Source organism: Phyllostomus discolor, chromosome 13 (assembly GCF_004126475.2).
Source record: "Phyllostomus discolor isolate MPI-MPIP mPhyDis1 chromosome 13, mPhyDis1.pri.v3, whole genome shotgun sequence".
Classification (NCBI taxonomy): Eukaryota; Metazoa; Chordata; class Mammalia; order Chiroptera; family Phyllostomidae; genus Phyllostomus; species Phyllostomus discolor.
In genome coordinates, this window is record NC_040915.2 from 11,443,902 (window position 1) to 11,471,219 (window position 27,318).

Sequence of the window (27,318 nt, forward strand, 5' to 3'; positions counted from 1 at the left end):
TTTGTTTGCCCCTCATAAGTATCTTCAAGGGTAAGATTTCTTCATTGTCTTTAACCCCAACATACTGCAAACATGGGTTCCAGACAGCTGGGAGCAGACCTGATGCCAGATCCCAGGACATTTGCCAGACTCAACTCTGTGGACCCCTACAGTGTCATGAGGGAGGATGGAAGGATTAAACACTCCTCAGACTAAATAGCAGAGCTTTTCCTGGAAGAAAGGCAAGATCACTGAGGAAGGTGGCTGGAGAGACCATTTAGGAGGCTCATCATTTTCAGATGCTATTTCAGAGAGCAAGCTACTCTCCCAAGATTAAACAGCTAGGTAGAAACACAGCTGTGCCCAGAGCCCAGATTTCTATCCTTAAGGACAAGGGTACTTACTGGGCCTAGGGCCAATTCCCACCTGCTCCCAGGGTAAATATAGAGGCAGATGGACTTACAGAATGAGAATAAAGCAGTGCTTAGAAAGAGAGAAAAGGAGAGTGATGAAAGGAAGGAGAGGTTTTCATCCCCTAACCCTTCAACAAAACCCTTTCCTTACTTTCACAGCCGGCGGTGGCAGAGGGCCAGGAGGACGGGTATTGAGAAGCGCAATATAAACCTCTGAGATTTATTGGCTGCTGCTTCTGAGTATGGCCATCCTGCTGTGGCCTCTGGGGGGCATTTGCCGATGTAATCAGCCCAGAAAGAGAGTCATTCCAGCCAGGGGTGTAAATCACTCTTCACAAAGCTAGGAGAGAGACATGTGGCCCTAGATAAGGAAGGAGACTGATGTGGCCTCTTGTGCCCTTTCCTCCATCCCCCTGCCCAGGGGGAGCTGGTTCCTGAGCTGTAATGCACTTTAAATGGAGTTTGTGCTTCTTTTTAATCTATATCTGCCCTGCCGGTCTTATTGGAGAGCTGTGAAAGTGAACATCTGGCTACTCGGCTTTTGCATAAGGCCAGTTTTCCCTCAGCTCCATCCTACCTTCAATGTGCCCTTCCCAAGCCCTCCCCTCCAACAAGGCTAGAAAACATGTAGCTGGGGAGCCTATTAATGTCCCACTTTCCACTCCACTCTAAAAACAGTTTCAAAATGGAATTGACAAAGCAAAGGTAACAATGTCAAGTGGTGGGGAAAAGGCTGGGACATACAAATAAACAAAGATGTGATGTGGTCAAGGGGTGTCACCTCTACTGATTGTCTCCTTCAGCAACCAACTGTGGGGTAGGATGGTAGGTTGGGAAAGGTGTTTGTGCTTCCTCAGTGTCTACTCAATGCTGTCCCCATGGAATGGACCAGGAAGGCAGGAACAAGATTAAACTGGTGGGCAAAGAGCAAGGCCCAGTCCTACCTGTAAGAGGCCAGGCTTTTTTAAAGAATAAATGAGATGCCTGGAGCATATTTCTAGGCATGGGATCGGAAAGCTTCACATCATTAACCAAAGCTAGGGGAGGGTTGAAAAAGCCTTTAAAAATAAACATGACTCCAAGACTAACACTGACAGCTCTTCCAGCATACCCTCTCCCCACAAACATGTCCTCTATAACTGCTGACACCTGCTAGATAAGGAGCAGTGCCGTTGGGAACCTAGTGGATAATGACAAATGAGCCAGTCCTTTCTACAATGATGATGTTACTCAGCCATTATTCACCTCAATAATGTCTTTTGAGACTGATTATGGGTCCAGCTTTGTGCCAGGTGCAAAAATGATTAAGACACAAACCCTGTCCTGGGAGGCATTGCAACCTACTGATTGGGGTTCCAAGGTCCAAAGACCTTGTATCTTACTCCACTTTCACTTGTAATCTTGGTTTCTTCTTTTCTATCAAGTCCTATCTCACTGTTAAGCTTTAATTCCTGCAGCTACCCTAAATAACCCAGGGTATTAGTAATATAGTGAATAATAGTTAAGAGCACAAGCTTTACAGACTGCCTGGGTTCAAATGACATTTCCAACACATGCTGGATGACCTTGAGCTCGTCACTTCATTTTTCTGTGCTTTAGTTTCTTCATCTATAAAATTAATGATAACAGTATCTACTTCATACATATAACAGTTGTGAGAATTAAATAAGTATATATTAAGTAAAGTGTTTAGCCTAGTGCTTGACACATAGCAAGCACTGGATAAAGTGGTATCATCCCAAATGGCACACAGGAATTAATTTTCTGAACCTGGCCAGCCCCCCCACCCACCCACCTTGCTGCTCTGGAGCTGGCAACTACACACAGTTCTTCCTTTTGCTGAATATATTAGAGGGCCAGGGATGGGAACAGAGGGCATCATTTTCTACCTTGTCAGTTTTTTGAGGGCAGGGACTGTGTCATATTTGAATATCCATGGTACTCAGAATTGACAACCCCAGATACATATATTTTTAAACACTTACCTGAATTGAATGGGGAAGAGAATCCTAATGCCTCCCACTTTATACTCCTGAGAAGGAAAAAAAGAATGCTCTTCCCTCTTTATAGCAGAGGTCAACCAGGTCCTAGGCAGAGATTGACAACCAGAAGCAGTTTTTAGGCCAAAAAGTTTCCATGTTTTATTACTTGACTTCATGATGAATGAATACTAGTCGAGCAAGGATGTAGTGCAGAGCTAACTCCCTAAATAGCCTTGTGCTGAGGTCTATGGGCCAGGGTCTTAGTGTCTGCTTTCAGCCTCATCTGCCAAGCCCAAGCAACCCTTAATGGCCCTGACTTCTCAAGACCCTACAGTTGAGGCTACATACTTAGCACGCAATACAATGCCAACTCTAGAAAGGCACATTGTTCTTTGGTGAAGATTTGCCTAACAGCAAAATCCATTAAGGGCACAGACTCTGGAGCCATACTGCCTAGGTTCAAATCCCATCTCCACCATTCACTAGCTGTGTGATCTTGAAATATGTTCATTTCTTTATCTGTAAAATGTGCATAATAATCAGTACCTGCCTCACAGAATTATTGTGAAAATTAAGTGAGTTTATATAAACACAAGGTCATAAAAAATCTTGAATGTAGTACCTGAAATGTGTTGTTCCTGAAAATTATTATTATTCCTGAAAATAATATGAATCAATAACATGGTACCTATACAGTAGGAGGATGTTATGAAAAATTATATAAGAAAATGTTGCTTTTAGGCAAACATAATTTTTCACAAAGTTGATAACTAAGTAAGCCCTGTTTTGTTTTGCAACTCAGAATTTCCACTTACTAAGATTACTGAAATGTGAATGCATGTGTACCAGTCTCTTCCCAGGTGGGGGCGTCGTTCTACCTTTCTGGGGAGAATTATCAGGAAATGACCTACTAGGATAGATAATGAGTCAGGGACCCCTCCTCACACTTGGAAGTGGAAGTGCTTCCAGCAGTTTCTTCCTTGGGCTACTAAGAGTTCTTGCTTGGTAGGGAGTAACTGTGTGTGGGTGGGGCAGCAGCTTTTCTCTCCTTTTTTTCCCTCCACCTCTTCTAGCTTTGGGCTCAAGGGCTCAGTGAGGCCAGAGGGATATCTTCCCCCTGGGCAGACAGGTACGTGCTAGGAGTAAAGGCTGCAGGCTCCAGTGGCTGGCTTAGAGAATGCAGCAGTGCCCTCTGCTGTGAGGCACGCACTCCACACTCCAGAAGCGCACTCTAAAAGTTATTCCAGCCCTCTCTCCAGCCGCTTACTTTGAAAAAGTCTCCCTGCTCCAGAACCTGTGAGCCTATCTCAGCCTGGGCTTCAGGGCCCTTTGTCTTTTTTCAGTTCTGAGCTATCACCATTACTAAGTTAACACAGGAGAATGACAATGTTCATAGTCCATTCCACTGCTATCCGAGGCCAAACAGGGCTATATCTCATTAAGTAGACAAAAGCCTACTAGCCTTAAAAAGCTCTAAGAAAGGAAAGCCTGGGTTATCCATGAAGAATGCAGTTTAAAAGGTCTTCAGTCTAACTGATTTTGCTTGGTACTTTTATTCCACAAATAAAAGAAATATAGCACAAATCTCTACTTCCAACCACCTGAAATGTAAACTTGTATTTAGGAGTTGTGATATGGTGTGGAGAAGAGTTTGGGAAATGGAAAAAGTCAAAACTCCATTGAAACTGTAGACAAGGAACATTTTGAGCCAAACTCAACTTATCACTTGTCATAGACAATGCCATTCATCTGGCTTTCTGAGCCTAGATGCCAGAGGGCCGAGTCTGGGGGTGCACTTTTACATAACTCATTCCATGGAATGGCCTTAAGGATAAGAAAGCCTGGAAATTTTCTGAAGAGTGCACTTTGAAAGATTTTTGATTTCAGAGTAGTGGATCTCAAGCTTTGGGTTGGATCAGAACCACCTATAAGGAAAATTTTAAAAACTCAGATTTCTGGGCCCTAACCTTAGAGGTGCTAATAGGTCTGGACTGGGGCCTGAAAACTTGTATTTCAAACAAATGCAGATGATACTGATTGTCCAGGGTCTAAACTTTGAGAACCACTGGTTGATCTAGGAAAAAGCAATGTGGTCTCAGCTCTGAATTAGACACGGTTATATCTTTATGTCGGAAGGAGTCTAGTTTGGTGATCACTTCTTCATATAAATCTTCTAGCATCAGATAAGGCTTATAATCACATATCTCATTCTACAATGTTTATTTTTCCATTTAAGAAAAAGAGAGAGAGGGAAAGAAACAAGGGTAGTACAGAAAAAGAAGGTTGTCAACTCTCTTGCACAGCCAGCAGCTCAGGAAGAGAAAGAGCTGGCTGGCTTGTGAGAGGACACTTGTAGTTAGAGAATGCAAGCACTCCCTGAAGCAACATGCATTTCAGTGCAACCCAAAGCTACAGCTTACAGAGCCAGCTCCAGGATTTCACCACCAGCCAGCAGCTCTACTGAAACCTAACCAATTCCCAGGTCTAGGATTACATCACTTTGGCAGCCTGTTGGTTTGCAGACGTCTCTTTAACCACCTTGAACTTAGCCACATAGAAGATGGCCTCTTTCTGCCTGGGGTTTCTACAGTGTCTGTGGTGACTCATAGGCAGCCAGCAGCTGATCTATTATCATGGGCTCACATCCTTTATCAGCAAGGCAATCTGCTCCTGTAGCTGCCGCTCCCCTTCCCATGCTTTGCTCTGGCTTCGACACTTCAGCAGCTCCTCCTTATGGTCCTGGTGATGCATAGGGCAGTAGCTCTGTGGTTCGCACAGCACCTGAAAGGTCAGGCACAGAGTAAAGGATTTTCTAGGTTCCTGAACTCTGCCTACAAAGTATAATAAAGAGTGCTGGTAGTAGCTAAGAAGCAGCAGCAGTTTCTTCTTTGAAGGGGCTTGTAGGCCCTGGGAGTTGCATGCTGAAGTTGGATCTCCCAAATCTGGGCTCCCCCATTGCCCAACATGCTCCATCCTTTACCGTAAATTCTAGAAAGAAGTCTCTGTAGCCCCCTTTGAGGATATACAGCTCTGGATAGTATAATGCAGGATACTGGTTCAGGGCCCTGTCCTCTTCTCTCAGAGAGCGGCACCTTTAGAGAAAACCCGGAGATGTGTGGGGTGGAAAGAAGCATGGTCCAAAAAAACAATAGGAAAAGGGAGAAAGAATACATTATTACTAACCTCCTAAGGACCTCCAGATCTCATTATTTTTGCAAAACAAGGTCTAATTAGCACCATTCTTTCTCCTTTCCTCCACTGGTGCCTAATCCCCCCCCCCCCCTTTTTCCCCCTTCACTGCTCCAAAGTTTTGAACTGTAGAAACCTTCTTCTTACTAATCCATACCATTCTTCAAGCCATAGCAGAGAGTAGTAATTCATTCAGTCTCTGCAAACTGGTCTGGGAAGTTTCCCTTATAAGTTCTAACTCAAGTTCAATTTCCATCACATACCCTACCCCATGTAGACACTCACATTCGGGGACCCCTCTCTGAGGAGAATTCACAGTGGAACACGACGATTATTCTTTTCTGGGCATCCAAAGGGACAATAGGGATCTTCAGAAAGAAGTTATATAGTTCTTCCTGACTGTACAAGTTTAAGGCTCCCTGTAGAAGAATTTTAATAAGTTATTTCCTCAAGGAAACTTGTGGATAGTGACACTTAGAAATACTTGGGATACCATACCACCTTGGGAAATTTGGGACAGAAAGGCTAGAGTATAAGCACTTTCAGAAAAGAGACCTCACTGTGTCTCTGTATCTACCCCCAGGGCCTGGCATTGAGCTTGGTATGTAGTAGTTGCTTAATAAAAGCTTGTAGAACTAAACTGCCTGAAGTGTAGGATCATCGTGAGGAATGTCTATGAGCAGTAGATGTTTGCAAAGTGCTTCTCAGTTCTCAAATTAATGTTTTTATTTCCATGTAAGAACACTTGGGCCCTGGCTGGTGTGGCTCAGTGGACTGAGCGCTGGCCTGTGAACCAAAGGGTTGCCAGTTGGATTCCCAGTCAGGGCACATGCCTGGCCTGCAGGCCAGGTCAGGTCCCCAGTAGAGGGTGCGTGAGAAGCAACCACACATTGATGTTTCTGCTCCCTCTCTTTCTCCTTCCCTTCCCCTCTGTCTAAAATAAACAAATAAAATCTTTAGAAAAAAAAAAAAGAACACTTGGCTCCTACAGAAAAGGGGGAGATTTGTCTAGAAGCGAAGGGGAAAGCAAATTGCTCAAGGTATAAGGAATTAGAATAACAATGAGGACTTGCAGCTTTGATGCGCTACAAATGTATAGTGTCTGCCCTGGTTCTAGGGTTCACAGGACTTTTTGGCCACAGACTCTTCTCAGCAAAGAGCTATCTCCACCCCTTCTCCTGCTTATGTTCCCAATGTATCCTCACCTGGATGTGTCCTCCCAGGTACTCATATGGATAGCGGCAATCGATGATATAAAACTTCTCAATCAGACCCTGGAATTTCCCCAACAGTAAGGCAGCCACCTGTGCACAAACTATGATTGAATACTCTGCTCACTGTCACTCTTGAGGAGAAAAGAGCCAGTCACACAGTTTCTGATTTATACTTCCTTTAATCACCCAGCATTCCACTGTATGGCCAGACTCCAAAGTCCCCCTGTATTTGCAACGTTGCAATAGTTCAGCCCCACCCGACATATGAGGATGGAATAGGAAGTGGCCTTTTTAGAGAATCAAAATAGCTGGTATTGCCAGGATACCAGAAAAAGAAAAAAAAACATACTGAAGCTACTCACCTTGAGACAGGCATGGCTAGAATCAGTCTTTCAGAAGATACATAAAGACTTCTACAGTAGCACAGGTAGTAGCTAAAGATCCAGAGTTTGCAAGAAGAGATGGGGAATGGTCCCCACCCTCCAATATAAAGGAAGAAAGCAAGTCTTGTAGAAAAGAATACAAAAGAAAAGTTTGATACTCAGAGGAGGAAATGTAAGCTACATGGAGGAGTATAAATTGATTCCAATTTCCTGGAGGCTCCAACTTTTATATGCATTTGTAAGCGTGTATAAAAATAAATGTAATTATACTTTGACTCAGCAATTTTTTCCCTAACATCTTAAGAAAACAGAAAAGTAAAAAAAAATGTGGCACAATACTATTCACCTCAGCATTGTTACAGGTTATCAAAATACCACAAATAATAGGGGTTTGGTTAAATAAATTACACGTCAGTATAACAGAATATTATATAGCCATTAAAAGGATAATAGATCTTTTTATTGATATAGAAAGATGTTTACAACATCTTACTAAGCTAATTGTAACACTACATATTCATCATGACCTGATTTTTATAAAGCATATGCCAGAATATAAAATCTTGAAGGCCATAAGAAGAATATTACTTATGGTTGTCTCTGGCGGCAAGATTATGGGTAGGGTGACCAAATAATTATTGCACAAACTGGGACACTTTTTAGAGTCAAAGAGAACACTATTAATAATTATCCTGTACTAGTAGGCATAAAATTTAACATGTAAACCAGGATGTACGTTCACCCAAATTAAGTGATTTTTACTTTTTTCCCTTTGGGGTTTTTGCCTTTTTTTTTTTCTTTAAATTTCCTTTCTTTCCTTCCTTCCTTTCTTTCATTGTTTCCTTTCACAAAAATTACACACATTTGTTTAATTAAAAACAAAGGTGACAGAAGAAGGGGATAAAAGTGGGTCCTTTAATACAGCTTCAGTTGAATAAGGAGCCTGTTAGTGAACACTGTGAGAGAAATACAATTGGAAGTGGGGATTTTAGGGACAGAACAGACCAGATGGTGGCTTATGTAACCCGTTACCATCTCCAGAAATCTGCTTACTGTTTCTGGGTTGATGTACTTCAGATCTTGGTGTCTCCCTGACACGGTTGGCAGCGCACATACCTGGAAATACCAAGGAGCTAAAATAACAGCAAATTTTCTAAACCCAAATTTGAGATCAAATGCCCATATATTGTCCTTCTTTCTAAATGACCTTTAAACCCCCAATGGTCTCTATAACGTGCATTTCATTTCTAAAAACAATAGCAGTTCTATTTCTAAGAAATGATTCTAAGGAACTAATTAAGAATGTGGGTATGAAGTTTTAGATTTAGCTATAACTATGTGCATCTTGGTGTACTTCACAAGGAAAAATTATAATGTATTCTACAAGAAGGGATTTATCAAGAAACTATGGGCAGCCAAAAAAATAAAATACTGTACTGTTATTAAAAATGATGAAATGATGAAGCAGAACTCTTTGTTGACATAAAAAAAAAGGTCCCTGATATAATAAATGAGGGGGAAAAAACACAACAGATCACAAAACAGTAAAAAACAGTTTTTGTGGAAAACCAATAAATGTGTTGTATGTGTACATGTGTGTTTGTGAAAATGCATAGAAAAAAGTCTAGAGAGCCCTAGCTGGTGTGGCTCAGTGGATTGAGTGCCAACCTGTGAACCAAAGGGTCACTAGTTTGATTCCCAGTCAGGGCTCAAGCCTGGGTTGCGGGCCAGGTCCCCACTTGGGTGTGTGTGATCTCTGATACACTGATGTTTTTCTCCTTCTCTTTCTCCCTCCCTTCCCCCTCTCTAAAAATAAATAAATAATACTTTAAAAAAGAAAAAAGAATCAGCCAATGAATTCATAAATAAGTGTAACAACAAATAGATGTTTCTCTCTCCTTTCCTTTCTCTCTAAAAATCAATCAATCAAAAAAATTTTTAAAAGTCTGGAGAGATATACACCAAGATGTTAAAAGCACTTGTACTCGGGTTGATAAGATTTGGGGTAGACTGCTCTCTCCTTGTTAATTTTCTATCTGGAAAATCTATCCATTAATGTCAATGTGGTGTCAAAATCCTCTACTGTGACTGTAGTACTATCATTCCCTTCCTTTTTGACCACCAAGATTTGCTTCATATATTTAGGTGCTCCTATGTTGGGTGCATAAATATTTATAAGGGTTATATCCTCTTGTTGGATTACTCCCTTTATCATTATGTAGTGCTTTTCTTTGTCTTTTACTATTGCCTTTGTTTTAAAGTATTGCTTTATAAGTATTGCTACCCCAGCTTTGTTCTCATTTCCATAAAAAAAAATCATTTGCATGGAATATCTTTTTCCATCCCTTTATTTTCAGAGTATTACGCTAAGTGAAATAAGCCAGTCAGAGAAAGACAAGTACCATATGATTTTACTTACACTGGAATCCAATGAGCAAAATAAACTAACAAACAAAATAGAAACAGACTCATAGATACAGAGAACAAACTGACAGCTGTCAGAGGGGAGGAGGTTGGAGGGCTGGATGAAAAAGGTAAAGGGATTAAGCAAAAAACCCTTATAGACAGACAACAATATGGTGAAAGGGGGTGGGGGGTAGAAAGGGATAAAGGGGAATAAATGGTGATGGAAGGAGACTTGACTTGGGGTTTCTAACAGGTCACCTGTTTGATTCCCAGTCAGGGAACATGCCTGGGGTGTGGACCAGGTCCCCAATTGGGGATGTGTGAGAGGCACCCAATAGATGTTTCTCTCCATCTCTTTCTCCCTCTCTTAACCTTTCTCTAAAATAAATAAATAAAAAGTTTTTAAAGAGATGTGGGGTAGATTTCATTTTCTACCTTTTCTGTAATGACCAAGTATTATTTGTATAATTTCAAAGGATAGTTTTAAAAAGAAAGGTAATAAGCCTCATACTTTCCCCACTGTTCTGGATTTTCCCAGAATGAATAGGAATACTTTCTCAATGAAAAGGCTGAGGGCTTAGATCTTTCACTGCAGCACCTTCAGGATATCTGTACTTGGTGAGGACGCATAAGTATACCTAGTGTTCTCTGAAAGCAAAGAAAAGATTCAGATCCAAAATGACTCACTGAAATATAAGAAAGATGTACCCACACTCACCTTGGAGAAATCACCAGTCAGGTACCTCTGGTTAGAATCTTCCTCCAGCATCTGAGTGATATTAAAGTCACAGTGGGAGACTGTCTTCTTTAGACCTAAGCCCTGAAAATGATACCCCAACTCTCATGTTAAAAGTTTAAAAATCAGGGGGTGAAAGAAGTGGAGAATCATTTAAAAACTGTATACTCTTTGTTCTAGTAATTCCACTTGTTCCTAAGGAAATAAGGATATGCACAAAAAAATTGGCTATAAAGATAGATATCCCAGCATGTTTATAACAGAAAAAAATTACTAATAAATGAAATGTTCAATAACAAAGTCTTAGTTAAACAAATCATATACCAAATATTATAGATTACCATTATACAATAAGTATGTTGTAGATTAAGTTCATTGCCATGAAAATAAGTTCATGATATCATTAATTTAGAAAAATGCTTTGTAATACCACTTGAATAAAAGAAAAAAAATTGTATAGAAGAAAAGTGTCTGGAAGAACTTATATCAAGTGTTAACAGTAATTATCTCTGGCCTGTGGGACTATGGGCATTTGCAACAACTTCTTTTTGTTTATTTGAATGTTCTATGCTATTATATACTGATTTTATAAAATAGACAAATGTATTTAGACTTTTTTTAAGGAAGGGTATTTTGGAAACTGAGAAGGCATCACCATTTCCTCATGGTCTATACACTCCTGAACACACAGGCCCACTACTCTCTGTGTCACTCTATTGCTCATCAAGGTCATCAACAATCTTCATGCTGCCACATCTAAGTTACTTCTTCAGCCATAATGCATATATCTTTCTGAACTGCAGAGGCTTCAACTGAGTTTGTTAATCCCTTCTTCCTTGATTTCAATGGCAAAACCTCCTAGTTTTTTAGTTTAGTTCTAATATAGACAACCCTTATACTAAAAGAACTGTGATGCTTCTATCTCTCTGTTGCTCCTTCTCAGCCTTCTTTGTTGGGCCTTCTCATCTATCAAATCTCCAACAAATGCTAGATTCATCAGGGCTAGCTCCTGGTCCTTTTTATGTCAACATTCTGGCCATGGGTGATTTTTCTTTCCACCCATAAATTTAAATTTCTCCTCTCTGCAGATGACTCTCAAATTTCTATCTCCAGTCAAGACCTCTGCTCTTATTTCCAGACTTCCATATCCACATACCTGCTTAACAATTTTTGGGTACCTACTAGGTGACAGAGCAGTGAATAAGAGAGTAGACGAGACAGACAAATAAATATATTCTATACTGTATGTAGTGATAAATGCTTTAAGTAAAAAATAAAGAAGGATAAAAATACTTTAAAAATACTAGAGTTGGGAAGCTTGTCAGGAAAGACCTTTCTGATCAGGTAAAATATGTGGAAAAATGAGGCTGAAATGAGGGAGAAAATCATGTGTTGCCTCCAGAAAGAATGTTCCAGGGTGAAGGAAAAACAAATGCAAAGACCCTAGTAAGAATGGCAAAAGAATGGCTCCATTTGGTATAGTATTATTAGCTCAAAAACTAAATTGAAGTAGTGCTATAGACCATCTAGAGCCAAGGGTGTCGAACTTTTTGGCACCTCTGGGCTACATTGGAAGAAGAGTTGTCTTGGCCACACATTAAATACATAAACACTAGCCCTGGCTGGTGTGATTCAGTAGATTAAGTGCTGGCCTGAGGACCAGGGGGCTGCCAGTTCAATTCCCAGTCAGGGCACATGCCTGGGTTTTGGGTCAGGTCCCCAGTTGGGTGTGTGTGATCTCTGACGCACTGATGTTTCTATCCCTCTCTTTCTCCCTCCCTTCCCCTCTCTCAAAAAATACATAAATAAAATCTTTTTAAAAAACACTAACAAAAACTGATGAGCAAAAAAATTTTGATGAGCAAAAAAATTTGGTTTTTTCTTTTCTTTTTTAAAAAAAATATTGTATTTATTTTTAGAGAGGGAAGGGAGGGAGAAAGAGAGAGAGAGAAACATCAATGTGTGGTTGCTGGGGGCTGTGGCCTGCAACCCAGGCATGTGCCCTGACTGGGAATCGAATCTGCGATGCTTTGGTTCGCAGCCCACGCTCAATCCACTGAGCTACGCCAGCCAGGGTGCAAAAAAAGGTTTTAAGTAAATTTATGATTTTGTGTTGGGCCACTTTCATAGCCATCCTGTGACACATGTGGCCTGCAGGGTGCAGGTTGGACACCCCTGATTCTAGACCTAACAGATGTTGATAAAACACTGTACTCAACAATGACATAATATACATTCTTCTCAAATACACATAGAACATTCTCTGGTATAGACCATATGCCAGGTCATAAAAAAAGCCTCAATAACTTTTAAACTATTGACATCACACAAAGTATGTTTTCTGACCACAAAGGAATAATTAGAAATTAATAACAGGAGAGGTTAAAAGGAGTAAACTACAAGTGTCCTCAACTCTGCTGGCTTTGCCTTCCTCTGAGGTTCCTGGAAATGACTAGCTCAAGTTTGGATAGCAATGAAAAGGATTTCTTTGAAGATAAATTAGATGAAGCAAGTGTGATTCTCACATTGGTTCCAGTTAATGAGGAACATAATGAAGAACATCAAATGAAACCAAGTGTGTTCTTCAACCTCAGAAGCCAACCTGAGGATGCCTGGAACAAACAATAGAGTTTATTCCTCAAATGAATGAACAGTTCAAAGATTGCCCTAAACTAATTCTTCCCTTACCAACCATTTTGCCTTCATTTAATAAAGTATGTTGTGACACTTTGCGGGACTGGTGCCAACAAATTAATCTGAGTATGAAGGCAAGAAAATAGAGATCTACATGAGGCTGAAGGAACATGCTTACTCTGAAGAAAAACAGAGTACTGCTGGAATACCACAGGAGGGCACATTGCAGTTCTATTAGAGGAAATGCAAGATGGTGACCAAGAGAACAAGAGTAATAAAAGCTGTAAGATGAATAAGAGAGAGAAAGAGACCAACAGAGTTGAAGTGACAACTTCAGCTCAGGAGGCCATGTTGGCAGTATGGTCAAGAATTGCTACAAGAGCCATGCAGCCTAAGGCTGTGAATTTATGTTTCATTCCTATTCCTGCTTAGAACTTTCTGCGGCAAACATCTGGTGTCAGGTGGTGTGTGGACCATGGCAGACCTCTTTTGGGAGACAAAGAGGGGTGGGTTTGTCTGCAGTTCCATGACGGTCAGGCCTGGGTGCCTGACACTCCAAAGAAGATGATCTCTCTCCTCCTGTTACCGGACTGCACTTTCCCATCCTCAGACCTAGAAGATAATATGTTATGCCCTGAATGTGTTAAGAGGAATAAAAGGATGATGGAAAAATTAATTAAAATGAAGAGGAAGAAGTAACCTCATTTGAATACACCCACATAATTCCTTTTGGATGGGTCATGTCTCAATAAAGAATAAATGGTGGAATGCTCACAGCTAAATTGGAAAAAAAGGAAATTAATAACAGGAAAAAAATCTGGAAAATTTAGAAATGTAGGGAAATTAAACAACAAACTCCTAAACAATCAGTGGGTCAACAAAGATCACAATGAAAATTAGAAGATATTCTGAGATAAATGAAAACATAGACACAACATACCCAAACTTATGGTATACATCTAATGCAGTGTTTAGATGAAAATGTTTAGCTGCAAATGCTTATAATAAAGAAGATCTCAAGTCAATGAGCTAAACTTCCACCAAAGAAGAAACTAAATCTAAAGCAAGCAGAAGGAAGGAAATAAGAAAGATAAGAGCAAAACCTAATGAAGTAGAAAACAGAAAAACAATGGAGAAAAACAAAAGTTGGTTCTTTGAAAAGATCAACAAAATTGATAAAACTTTTAGCTAGACTGACCAGAAAGAAAAAGAGAAGACTCAAATTACTAAAATTAGGAATGAAAGGGAGGACATTACTACCAACCTTAGAGAAATAATGAAAAGATAATAAGGGACTACTATGAACAACTATGTGCGAATAAGTAAGAACACTTAGATTAAATGGACAAATTTCTAAAAAGACAAAAACTACTGAAACTGACTCAAGAAGGAACAGAAAATCTGACTAGACCTACAAAAAGTAAAGAGACTGAATTAGTAATTTAAAAACTTCCCACGGAGAAAAACTCAGGCCCAGATGGCTTCAATGGTAAATTCTGCCTAACATTTAAATAAAGAAATAACCAATTCTACACAAACACTTTCAGAAAGTTGAAAAAGAGAATTCTTTCCAAATGATGACATCATGACACTGATACCAATACCTAAGACACACACACAAAAAAATTAAAGATCAGTATCTCCCGAGCACAGACTCAAAACTTCTCAACAAAAGTCTAAAATACATATATAATATATCATGACCAAATAAGGTTATTGCAGGAATGCAAGGTTGTTTTAACTTTCAAAAATCAATGTATTCACCATATTAACAGGTTAAAAAAGGAAACTCATAAGATTATCTTAAGAGGTGCTAACTATTTGACAAAATCTAGTATCTGTTCCTGATAAAATTTCTTAGCAAACTAGGAATAGAAAGGAACTTTCCTCAACCTGATAAGTGGCATCTCAAGAAACCTATAAAAATATCATACACAATAGAGAAAACCTGGATCTTTTCCTGTCAGATAGGGTACAAGGCAAGGAGTTCGCAATAATTTTAAGACTGTAACACCTGAAACTAACACAAAATAAAATTGAAAGAAAAAAAGATCGTAAAGGATTCCTGATATCAAAAGTTTGAGAACCATTAATCTAGGAGAAAGAAGAAAACTAATAATACAGGAGACAGAAGAAATACTGCAGGAGCAGACAAGATGCTTCCATCTGAGCCAGTTTTTGCAGTCTCTACAATAGCTGACAAGACCCTACATGATCTGTCCTCCTGCATCTTGCCCTCTGCCTGCATCTGTGCACTGCAATTGCTCACTTTGCTCCAGCCACAATGACCTACTTGCTGTTCCACGAACATGCCAAGCACGCTCCCACCTTAGGGGCATTGTACTTGCTTTACCTTCCACCTGGAATAACTCATTCGTCTTGATATCTGTTTGGCCCCCACTGCTTCAATGTCTGTTCAAATGTCACTCTCTGATGAGAGTTCTTCTGTCTGTGCAACCTATCAACTCCCACTCTATGCCATCCCAATCCAGACACTCACTATTCTCCTTATGCTGCTTTTTTACCATATTATTTTTACCATCTGCCATATTATAAAAGTTATTTTTTATTCATCTGTTTCCTCCTGATTAGAATGTATGCAGGGGCTTTCTTGTACTGTTGTGGTCACTACTGCATTCCCAGTGTTAAGTGAATGAATTAATAGGTATATTCCATCCATTACCATGATCACTTATACCAAATTACACTTGATGGTGATCTACTCAAAGTACTAACTAGAACCTCTCACTATTGGTAAGAAGAGTCATATGGTGACCTGAGGCCCTATCAGTCAGGTAGCCATTACAAGTATAGAGACCATGTCTTCTTGATCTCTGCAGACCTACCACTTAGTACAGTAACTGCAACATATTAGATGTGCAGTATTCTTCATTTAAGAATGAAGGAACAAAAAGTGCAGATACCATCAGAGAGCATTATACCTTGACCTCTTCTTGATCTTCTAGGGAAAACTCCATCAATTCATCTGAAATCTCCTCTGCCTGGTCTTTTCCTAGTTTTGGATTTTTATCCAATTTTGAAATTGTAATGATGGGACTGCCCAAATATTTCACTTCACTTTCCATCAAGTTTCCATTGTCCTGTCAAGAATATTGACAATATTATCAGTTATCCAGGACATTTACCTTACAACATGTACAAAAATTACTTCAGAATGAATCAAGGACCTAAATGTAAGAGCTAAAACTATAAAACTCTTATAAGAAAACGTCAGGGGAAAACTTCATGACATTGGATTTGGTCATGGTTTTTGGGATATGATATAAATGCACAAACATTTTTCTTTTAGAAATGGATAAACTGACTTCATCAAAATTTAAAACTTTTCAATATCAAAGAATACTATCAAAGTGAAAAGGCAACCCACAAAATGGGAGAAGATATTTGCAAATCATCTATCTGATAGTGTTCCTTCTGCTCTGGCAGCAGAAGCTATGGAACAAATTTTGCCACAACACATTTCATGCCAAGATCCTGCTCAAAATCTCAGACACAAAATTTCAGATGTGTATATACATACACACACACACACACACACACACACACACAATTTATGATGTCTATCCAGAAAGCCCAACCATTGTTAATATGAGGAGAATGGTTTACATGCCATCAGTGTAACCTGGCAGCCAAGGAGAATGGACTACAATACACATGTATGAAAAATGACAGCTTTACTGTACTGGTCAGTGGGGGCAGTAGACTGCACGAGCACATGTACTGTGTACCTGTTGCATTCGAAATGACTGAGCAAGTAGAGCAATGAATTTGCATCAAATTTTGAATTAAGTTTGAACATTCCTCCATAGAAACTATTTGGATGATTCAGAAGGCTTTTGGAGATGATGCAGTAAGTGCAATGCAAATAAAAGTGTGGCTCAAGCCCTTCAAGAATCTGTTGAAAGTGATCCATGTTCTGGGAGGTCTGCAACAAGCAGAACACACTAGAATTTTGAACGTGTACAGGCTACAATCAACAAAGCCTGGTGACTGAGAGTGTGAGAACTAGAAGCTGATCTGGGGATTCCGAAATTTTGTGTTCAAGATTTTGACGCAGGATCTTGGCATGAAATGTGTTGTGGGAAAATGTGTACCATAGCTTCTGCTACCAGAGCAGAAGGAATATCATGCTGCAGTTGCTAATGACTTAATTCAAACTGCTACCAATGAACCAGATTTCCTCAAGGTCATAACTGGAGATGAATCATGAGTCCATGGCTATGATCCAGAAACAAAGGCTCAGTTGTACCAATGGAAGTCACCTGGTTCTCCATAGCTGAAGAAGGTGCAGCAAAGTGGCAGGAAGATCAAGACCATGTTAACTGTTTTTTTGATTGGGAAGGTGTTGTCCATCACAAGTACACACCTCCAGGCCAAACAATTAATAAGGAGTACTACCTCAATGTTCTTTGTTGCTTGAGAGATGTAATACAACGAAAATGGCTGCATCTATGGGCAACTGGTGATTGGCAGCTTCATCACGCATCATGCCTTGTGCAGTGTTTTTTGGTGAAACATCAAATCACCCAGATGACTCAACCCCCTTATGGTCCAGATTTAGCACCCTGCAACTTCAGACTTTTCCCTAAACTAAAATCACCTTTGAAAGGGAAGAGATTTCAGACCACCAATGACATTCAGGAAAATATTATGGAGCAGCTAATGGCGATGGGGATAACTGTGTGAGTAGGCCGGGTGCCTACTTTGAAGGGAACTGAGGCATCATTGTCCTTCATACAATGTCTCTTGTATTTTCTTCAATAAATGTCTCTTTTTCATATTACATGGGTGGATACTTTCTGAACAGGTGTCTTTGTGTGTGTGTGTGTGTGTGTGTGTGTGTGTACACCTGCTACAACTCAACAACAGCAAAAACAAACAGAACTTGAACAAAAATTTGTTCAAAGATGGCATACAAATGGCCAATTAGTACATGAAAAAATGTACAACCTAACTAGTTATTCAGAAAATGAAAATCAAAACCACAATGAATACTACTTCATACTCATTAGGATAGCTATTTTATGTGTGTGTGTGTGTGTGTGTGTGTGTGTAAAAGACAATAACAAAAATATGGAGAAATTGGAATCCTTGTATATTGCTGTGGGAAATGTCAAATGGTACAGCTGCTATGGCTAACGGTATGGCAGTTCTCCAAAAAGTTAAACAAGAAATTACCAAATAATCCAGCTATTCCATTTCTGGGCATATACCCCCAAAAGTTGAAAGCATGGGTTTGAACAGATATTTGAATATCAAGTTTATAGCAGCAATAGTCATAATAAGTCAAAAGGTGGGAACAATGCAAAAGTCCATCATGAATGAATGAATAAACAAAATGTGGTATATATATGAAATGGGAAATTATTCAGCCATAATAAGGAATGAAATTTTGATACATGTTACAAACATGGATGAACATTTAAGACATTATACTACATGAAATAGACAGAAAAGGACAAATGTTATATGATTCCACCTACATGAAATACCTAGAGTAGTCAAATTCAGGAGGCAGAAAGTAGACTAGAGGTTACCGGGGAAAAGAGGAATGAGGAGTTATTGTTTAATGGGGTAGAGAGCTTCTATTTTGAATGATGAAAAAATTCTGGAAATGGATAGTGGTGATGGTTGTACAACACTGTAAATGTATATAACGCCACTGGATTGTACACTTAAATATTATTAAAATGGTAAATTTTATGTTATATATATTTTACCACTTAAAAAAAAGTCATAGCCCTGGCTGGTGTAGCTCAGTGGATTGAGCATGGGCCTGCAAACCAAAGGGTCACTGGTTCAATTCCCAGTCAGGGCACAGGCCTGGGTTGCATGCCAGGTTCCCAGTAGGGGGTGTGCGACAGGCAACCACGCACTGATGTTTCTCTCTCTTTCTCCCTTCCTTCCCCTAGCTCTAAAAATAAATAAAATCTTTTTAAAAAATCACACACATAAAAAAAGACTATTCAGTAATTTACCATGCTCCAAGTCTTCCCTTCCACCAGGAAATAAAAAATCTGAAACATGATTGGCTTTATCTACGTAGGATGGGATATGATAAAATTGCTTTCCCATAGGGTTGAGATTAGAATCCAATCTCTGAAATATCTTCAGTTCATGGTCTACAAAAAGGAAGTGAATGCCTGGGTAACTTAAGACTCCAGTAGCTAAGTGGACAAAGGACACAATTATTCACTAAAGGAAATATACATGGCTAATATTCATGTGAAATCACTAATAATTAGTTTTATAAAATATTTTACCCTGAGGATGACTGGGGGGGGTGGGCTGGGATGGGAGTAAAAGGCAGAAAACTGTACTTGAACAACATTAAAATAAAATAAAAATAATAATAAAGTAAAATATTTTACCTAATTAGCAATTTTTTACAAACAATAAATAATTTACCCATATAAGCTATAAATTGCTCATAAAATTGTAAATTCTTTTATTATTTTTTAATTTTTAAAAAAATTTTGGCCCTGGCTGGTGTGGCTAAGTGGATTGAATGCTGGCCTGTGAATGAAAGGGTCACCAGTTCGATTCCCAGTCAGGGCACATGCCTGGGTTGTGGGGCAGGTCCCCAGTAGGGGGCACACCAGAGGCAACCACACATTGCTCTTTCTCTCTCCCTTCCCTTCTGTCTAAAAATAAGTAAATAAAATCTTTAAAAGATTTTGTTTATTTACTTATAGAGAGAGGGAAAGGGGGTGAGAGAAACATTGGTGTATGAGAGATACAACATTGGGTTGCCTCTTGCACACTCCCAACTGGGGACCTAGACCACAACCCAGGCATGTGCCCTGACTGGGAATTGAACTGGAGAACTTTTGGTCCGCTGGACAGCACTCAATCCACTAAGCCACACCAGCCAGGGCAAAATTGTAAATTCCTATAAGTTGTTTGAAAGGAATTTGGCAATATGTGTTAAAAATCTTTAAGATATTTATATTCTTGCCCTGGCTAGTGTGGCTCTATGGGTTGAGCACCAGACCATGAACCAAAGGGTTACCAGTTCAATTCCCAGTCAAGGACATATGCCTGGGTTGTGGGCTAGGTCCCCACGTGGGGGTGTGCAAAAGGCAGCTGATCAATGTTTCTCTCATACATAGACACTTCTCTCCCTTTTTCTCCCTCCCTTCCCCTCTCTCTAAGAAATAAATAAAACCTTAATAAATAATAAAATATTTACACCCTTTAACCCAGTAATGATAATTCTTGGTACTAATCTTAAGAAAAAAATCTGAAACATAGGCAAAGATTTATACTCAAGAATTTACATGACAGCATTATTTATAAAAACAAAATTTGGATATTGCTAAATGTCCAATAATAGGAAAGTACAGACATAAATTATGGTCCTTTAATTAGAAGAAAAACATCCATTAAAAGTAATGTTTAGGCCTGGCTGGTGTAGCTTAGTGAATTGAGCCCTAGCCTGCAAGCCAAAAGGTGGCAGGTTGGATTCCTAGTCGGGCCACATGCCTGGGTTGCGGGCCGGGTTGCGGGCCAGGTTCCCTTTTGGGGTCGTGTGAAAGACCACCACTTACCGTTTCTCTCCATCTCTATCTCCCTCCCTTCCCCTCTCTCTAAAACTAAATAAGTAAAATCTTTAAAAATAAAAATAATGTTAAAAAATAATAATGTTTTTATTTACAATAGCCATGGAAATAACCTAAATGTCCTTCAGTGGATGTTTGTGGTGTACACACACACACACACACACACACACACACACAGGAATACTACTTAGCCATAAAAAAAGAAAGAAATATTGCCATTTTCGACAACATGGCTGGATCTTGAGGGTATTGTGCTAAGTGAAATAAGTCAGATGGAAAAGACAAGAATGGCATGAATTCACTCTTATGTAAGATGGAACACAAAAATCAACAAACTGGCCCTGGCCAGGTAGCTCAGTTGGTTAGAGTATTGTTGATACACCAAGGCTGTGAATTCGATCTCTGTCGGAGCACAAATAAGAATCAACCGATGAATATAAAAAAATAAGCTGAACAACAAATCGATGTCTCTGTCCCTGTCTTCCTTCCTCTCTCTCTCTCTCTCAAAGCAATTAAAAAGAGAGAGAGTGAGATTAGTTACAGAATTATCTTAGTGATTAGACAGATCTGGAGAGGTCAGTTTCAACTTGGGACTCAAGGATGGCCCAAGGATGGCTTCAGCTCAGACCAAAAAGGACATGGCTTTCTCAGAATAGGGACTAAAAAGCTAGATTAAAGGAGAAATAAGAAATTAACAACTCTAGTCCTGGCCTGTGTGGCCCAGTTGGTTGGGCATCATCCAGCAAACTGAAAGGTTGCCGATTTCATTCCCCATCAGGGCACATGGGGAAGGTGGGGAGGAACCTGGGTTGCAGGTTCAGTCCCTGGGTTGCAGGTTCAATTGTTTCTCACATGGATGTTTCTTTCCCTCTCTTCCTCAATTCCCCTCTCTCTAGAAAATCAAAAATAAAAATAAAGAAAAAGAAATTAAGAACTCTAGATTTATACGTGAAGTCATGCAAACAGTCTGTGAACAAGTTATGTGCCTTATTCCTACTTAATGTACTTAACTTTGTAATGTAATATAAAAAATGTAATATACATTTAAAAAAATATTTTACTTATTTATTTTTAGAGGAAGGAGAAAGAGGACAGAAACATCAATTTGTGGTTGCCCCTGGCTTGCCTCCTACTGGGGACTTGGCCCACGACCCAGGCATGTGCCCCAACTGGGAATAGAATCAGCAACCCTCTGGTTCACAGGCCTGTGCCCAATCCACTGAGGTACACCAGCCAGGGTGTAATGTGCATTCTTTTTAAATTCCTTAGACAATATTAACAGATATTTTTGTTCTTAAACCAATAAACTGAACATGAGTATAATGATAACCTACTGTGCAAGACTTAGAATAGGTTTCTGTACAAGGGTCAAACCTTAAAAACAGAAAACAAACCATAAAGAAGTTTTTTTCTAATAATGTTGCTATTCGTTTGTCTAGCATACTGAGGCATAACAAGCTCAAAGTCTCATGATACCAATGACTTGCTCTGCTCAAACGAAGACAACTACTAATGTATCTAGGCTTCCATTAGACACTCACGTTTCCTTTGTTTGTGGATGAGGTATATATTGCATCTGTCTTCCTGTTGCCATGATCCAAAGCATTTGGAGTGCTACAAAGCAGCTGCGCCTACAAGAGATGGTTTTCTGAGAACATTCAGCAACCTCCAGCCACAGTTGAGCTGGAAACTCTGTCTTCTACCTAGAAACAAAGCCAAATCTAAGAAAGAGGACCTACTCACTGGGCTGCATTTTATAAGGCGCTGGTGATGATTCCTGCAGATTAAAAAAAAAAAATTTACCAGTCTATTTAGCCCCAAATACTGTTTGGTTATTCATCACTGGCTTAGGGCATGCCAACTTTTTCTTTCTTGCATTCTAGGATCCCTATACCTAGTTGACATGTCTATTCAAATAACAATACAGTAGGGTACTCTCTGTGGTAAATGTTAAGATGTTGAGTGACATCCTGAAGATAAGGCCTTTATTTTTTATTTGCATATGTATACATAACCATATGTATACTAGATGTGTATCAAAGATGATGATCTTGTCCTATATCTTAGTAGACACAATTTATAATTTACTAATTTTTCAGCATTGACTACTGAAAGGTAATATTTATTCTTTTTATGAATTTCTATCCCCCTTCCCAGGAGTTTGTCTACATGAGTTAGGGCATTTTAAGTAATTCAAAGAAAGTACAAACAATACAAAATAAATTTTCACATGTAATAGTCATTTAAAGCCCTCCCTAGTGTACCAAAGTAGCACCTAATTCACCTAAACACTGAAGGATAAAATTCTAAAAAGATTAAAACGATCAAACAGAAAACTTACAGTAAAGTTTAAGAAGTTGAATTAAAATTACTTTTTACTCCTTGAGTATTCCCTGACTGAACACTTTAAGATCTTCAACAAAAAATCTTCATTGTTAATAGTAATAAATATTCTTTTTAAATATTTAATATTTAATCTGTATTTTTAAAGGTTTTATTCATTTATTTTTAGAGAAGGGAAGGGAGGGAGAAAGGAAGAGAAACATCAGTGTGCGGCTGCCTGTCACACGGCCCCCACTGGGGACCTGGCCAATCCAGGCATGTGCCCTAGACTGGGAATCGAACTGGCAACCCTTTGACGTTGTATTTTTTTTACATTATCTTTTATTCCCCTTACAACACCCTCCCTGCAGCAATCACCACACTGTTGTCCATGTCCATGAGTACTTTTTCCTTTTTTCAATCCCTCCACTGCCCTAAACCCCTCCTCCCACTAGCTGTCATCCTAGTCTCCATCTACGAGTCTGTGAAGTAAATATTCTAAAATATAGCCAGGCTGGTGTGGCTTAGTGGATTGGATGCCAGCCTGCAAACCAAAGTGTTGCCAGTTGGATTCCCAGTCCGAGCACATGCCTGGATTGTGGGCCAGGTTTACAGTTGGGGGTGTGTGAGAGGCAACCACACACTGATGTTTCTCTACCTCTCTTTCTCCCTCCCTTCCCCTCTCTAAATAAATAAATAAATAATATTCTAAAATACTTTGACAGGTGCTAAGGATTAAATGAAAATTTAATCCTGGCCCTGGCTGGCGTAGCTCAGTGGATTGAGCTCGGGCTGCGAACCAAAGTGCCGCAGGTTCAATTCCCAGTCAGGGTACATGCCTGGGTTGCAGGCCATGACGCCCAGCAACTGCACATTGATGTTTCTCTCTCTCTCTCTGTCTCCCTCCCTTCCCTCTCTAAAAATAAATAAACAAAATCTTAAAAAAAAAAAGAAAAAACTCACTTAAAAAAATTTAATCCTTATAGTAGCTGTTTATAAGTGCTTTTACTATCTCCATTATTGTTTTTCTTTATTAATAATGAAGAAATTGAGGTGCAGTAGGGTTAAGAAACTTGTCAAAGTCATAGTTGGTGAGGTAGTAAACTACTGGAATCCAGACACACTGATTTTACAGCCTACACTAGGCACATTTATGCACTAAGATACAGCACTGCTCACATGCAGGTAACAGCCTATCTCTAAGTGTAGTATATACCATTTTCTTCCATCTTTAACGACAATACTGATAGTGTGTGATGGTTATAATAAATAGCCTTCATTTTCACAACACTCTGGAAAACTTAAAAACCTTTCAAGGGAAGGATCTAGGACTCCAAGCCCATTATACCCAGTGTGAAATGTTCTATACTCTGCAGTTTACATAGGATAAAATCCTCGTGCCAGTGCTGAAAGGCTTTAGCATGAGGTTCATTTAGCAAAAGAACTTACATCCAAGCTGACTGTATTTCCTGAGATCCTGAAGAATCCAAAGGACCTGCAATCAGATATGAAGTTATATTTGTCCATACATCCTATCTTTCCTTCTGATTTTCTTCATTACCAGTAAATCATATTAACTTCAAAGCTGACCTTCTAAATACAAAGGCTCTTGATAGGTACCAAATTCATGGTACAAAGTACAAGTTAATAGAATCTTAAGAACTTACATGTGTCACTGAAAGACAAAGTGTTGGGAAACAATGCACTAAACTACAGAGATCTTTGCCCTGGCTGGTGTGGCTCAGTGGATTGAGTGCTGGCCTGGAAACTGAAAGTTCGCCAGTTCAATTCCCAGTCAATGCACATATCTGGGTGGCAAGCCAGGTCCCCAGTCGGGTGCATGTGAGAAGCAACAGACTGATGTTTCTCTCTCTCCCTTCCCCTATCTCTCTCAAAATAAATAAATCATATCTTAAATGCAAAGTGACTCCTATTAATGTTATTATTTTTCTCTTCCCATTGGTTTGATGCTTCTCCTCAAAAATCCTGTACCTACCCACAGAATTCCAACTTCAAGGCTCTCTACCTACTTTTACCACCTTCTATGTCCATCTTACTGCTCTGACTTCTCCCTTAAAAGTTCTTCTTTCCTGGCCCTAGCTGAGTAGCTCCATTGGTTAGAGCATTGTCCAGATACTCCAAGGTTGCAAGTTCAATCCCTGGTCAGGAGACATACAGGACACAATGAATGAATGGAGAAGTGGAACAACAAAATTGATGTCTTTCTCTCTCTCTCTCTCTCTCAAATCAATAAATAAAAATTAAGAAGAAAAAGTTATTCTTTTCCTTGAAGCCTTTACCTTCCTTTACCCCATCAGTTCCATCAAGGTCTGCAGGAGTGGTAAGCTGAGTGGCAGACATCTCCCCACTGCTAAGGTTCAAAAGATCAAGGCAACGTTTTGGGGTTCTTCTGTTGAGACATAATAGTGCATCAATATTCTCATTAGGATGTAATATTCATAAAAGGAAAAGATTACATTATCCTCAATAGAAACATCCCTCAATGATTATCACATAATCTGAACAGTGTCTGTATGAATCCAATTGCTTTTCGGAATTTTTCAGACTATGCTGAGAAAATTTCCCACCTTTTCTCTTCTGTAGTAATCTGTGCCTTATTTTCTCCTCACCAACATACTGAAACAGTAGGGTTTTGTTTTTTTTAATTGAAGACCAAAGTTTATTGACTGAGCTGGACCTAGACCCCACATCTTCTGCTCTGTACACCATGAGCACACCGATTCAACCTCTCCCTGGAGTCTCTAGTACTTCTCAAGTCTATAACTCTCCAATTTTGCTAGCTGAAGCATTAGATAGGGGTGTCAAACTCATTTTCACCAGGGGCCACATCAGCCTTGCAGTTGCTTTCAAAGGGCTGAAATAATTTTAGGACGACATAAGTATAACTACTCCTTCACTGTTAAGGAGTTGAAATTGCATTCGGCCCTTTGAAGGCAACCTCAAGGCTGATGTGGCCCCTGGTGAACATGAGTTTGACACCCCTGCATTAGGGCATGGCATAGCCAAGATTTAAAGTACAATAACACTAATATTAGTACTAGTAAAGTGGCCAACTCATATAATGCCATTGAGTTTTCAAAGACTTTTCCCACACATCACACCATTTGATTCTCACAAGATCCTAGTAAGATAGAAAGAGATTATTTCTATGTCACAGAAAAGAAGCTTGAGTATCAAAAGGGTCACAGAGTCCAGAATTAAGACTTAAATTTAGGCCTTTGAGGCAGGGCAATTTCTTTTTTAAACTCGAAAACCATTTAGAAAAGCAAAGGAGATAAGGTGTAAAAGGTGGATTTACCCAGACAAAATACTTAGGTTTGCAGAATCACCAAAGAGATTGTTCACTGGCGTTCTTGGGAGATCTGGACAGGTAGTAAAGGAAGTGTCTCTCTCCAGGAGCAGGTTTAATATCTTCCTTTGATGGGACCTAAAACTGGGTCTTGCACCAAGACTTCCCTCCTCTCTTGTGGATGAATTGAGTTCTGCAGACATAGTCTCCGAGTGCTTACTAAGAAAAAAATAAAACCCAGCTAAGAGGAGAACGTCATCTAAATGGGCACGTCACAGACGGTCTGGCTTTCACAACCTCCTCCACCCTTCCCAGGAGCGGACCAGCGGATGTGGGTCGGTATAGGAGGACCGGCAACCCCAAACGGTGAATCAGTCACCAGTTGGCTTGAAGATTAAATCACACTTGCCCGAAAATGCCTGGCCTTTTCGTCGGAACGCGAACTTACCGAGAGGAAACCTCAGAGTTTTAAAGCAAAAATGAAAAGAAGGCTTTGACTTGTACGGGACCACACAGCTCGTGACTCCACACCCGAAAGAACTCAGGTCTCTTAACTACCGACCTTAGGGCCCGTGAACTTCTGTTTGTGGGGCTCCGACTGCTTGAGGGGAAATGGGTCTCCGGGATTTCGGCGGAGACGGCTCTGGTCTTACCTCAGGTCTGAGTCTGAGATGTACCTTCAAGAGAAACGGAAGTGAGTGGGGGTCAATCACAGTGAAGACTTGAACAGAATTAAAGGAATTCTGGGGAAAGGAGGCAATTAACCACACTGCAGTTCTACTTCTCGACTGGATAGGCCGGGGTCAGTAATTGCCTTTTCTCTCCTCAGGGCCTCAGAGCTGGAGTATCAACAGCCACAGGGCTCCACCATTCAAACCTTCCGCCCTCCCAATAACCTATCCTGCCCTCCTCTAAGATGAATCAGCCAATCTTCGCGCGCCTGCCCAGAACTCTCTCAGCCAATCGTTTTGCTCGTCCATCACCGGGGGCGTGAGCTTGCGTTGAAAGGAGCAAAATTTACCCCGCCCCTCAGCCAGAGCAGGATGTCGATTGGCCCCCCAGCGTTGGGCAAACCACTTAATAAGCCCCGCCCCACACAAGTCTCGCGCACCATTGGCTTTCCCTGTGGCCAATCGCCTCTCCCACCATGATCTTTCCCTTTGCTCT

At 40.0% G+C, this 27,318-nt stretch overlaps 1 protein-coding gene and 1 pseudogene across 3 annotated transcripts; one reads left to right on the forward strand and one right to left on the reverse strand.

Annotated features, from left to right (window-relative positions):
- Positions 1-3,908: 3,908 nt before the first annotated feature.
- On the reverse strand, positions 3,909-27,047 carry CDC25C (cell division cycle 25C). Of its 3 annotated transcripts, none has more exons than XM_036013967.1 (13): positions 26,829-27,047; positions 26,161-26,370; positions 25,142-25,251; positions 24,291-24,336; positions 22,263-22,296; positions 22,061-22,150; positions 15,879-16,037; positions 10,285-10,386; positions 8,193-8,276; positions 6,769-6,867; positions 5,849-5,982; positions 5,355-5,466; positions 3,909-5,155 (listed from the first exon to the last, which is right to left on the reverse strand). In XM_036013967.1, exons 2-13 carry the CDS (start codon positions 26,352-26,354, stop codon positions 5,006-5,008), a joined length of 1,314 nt encoding a protein of 437 aa, XP_035869860.1. In that variant the 5' UTR covers positions 26,355-26,370; positions 26,829-27,047; the 3' UTR covers positions 3,909-5,005. The 3 variants fall into 3 exon arrangements, with proteins under 3 accessions (XP_035869860.1, XP_035869861.1, XP_035869862.1); XM_036013968.1 differs by having other exon boundaries at positions 8,214-8,276; positions 26,829-27,046; XM_036013969.1 differs by lacking the exon at positions 8,193-8,276.
- LOC114509326 lies at positions 12,669-13,708 on the forward strand (annotated as a pseudogene).
- Positions 27,048-27,318: the final 271 nt, after the last annotated feature.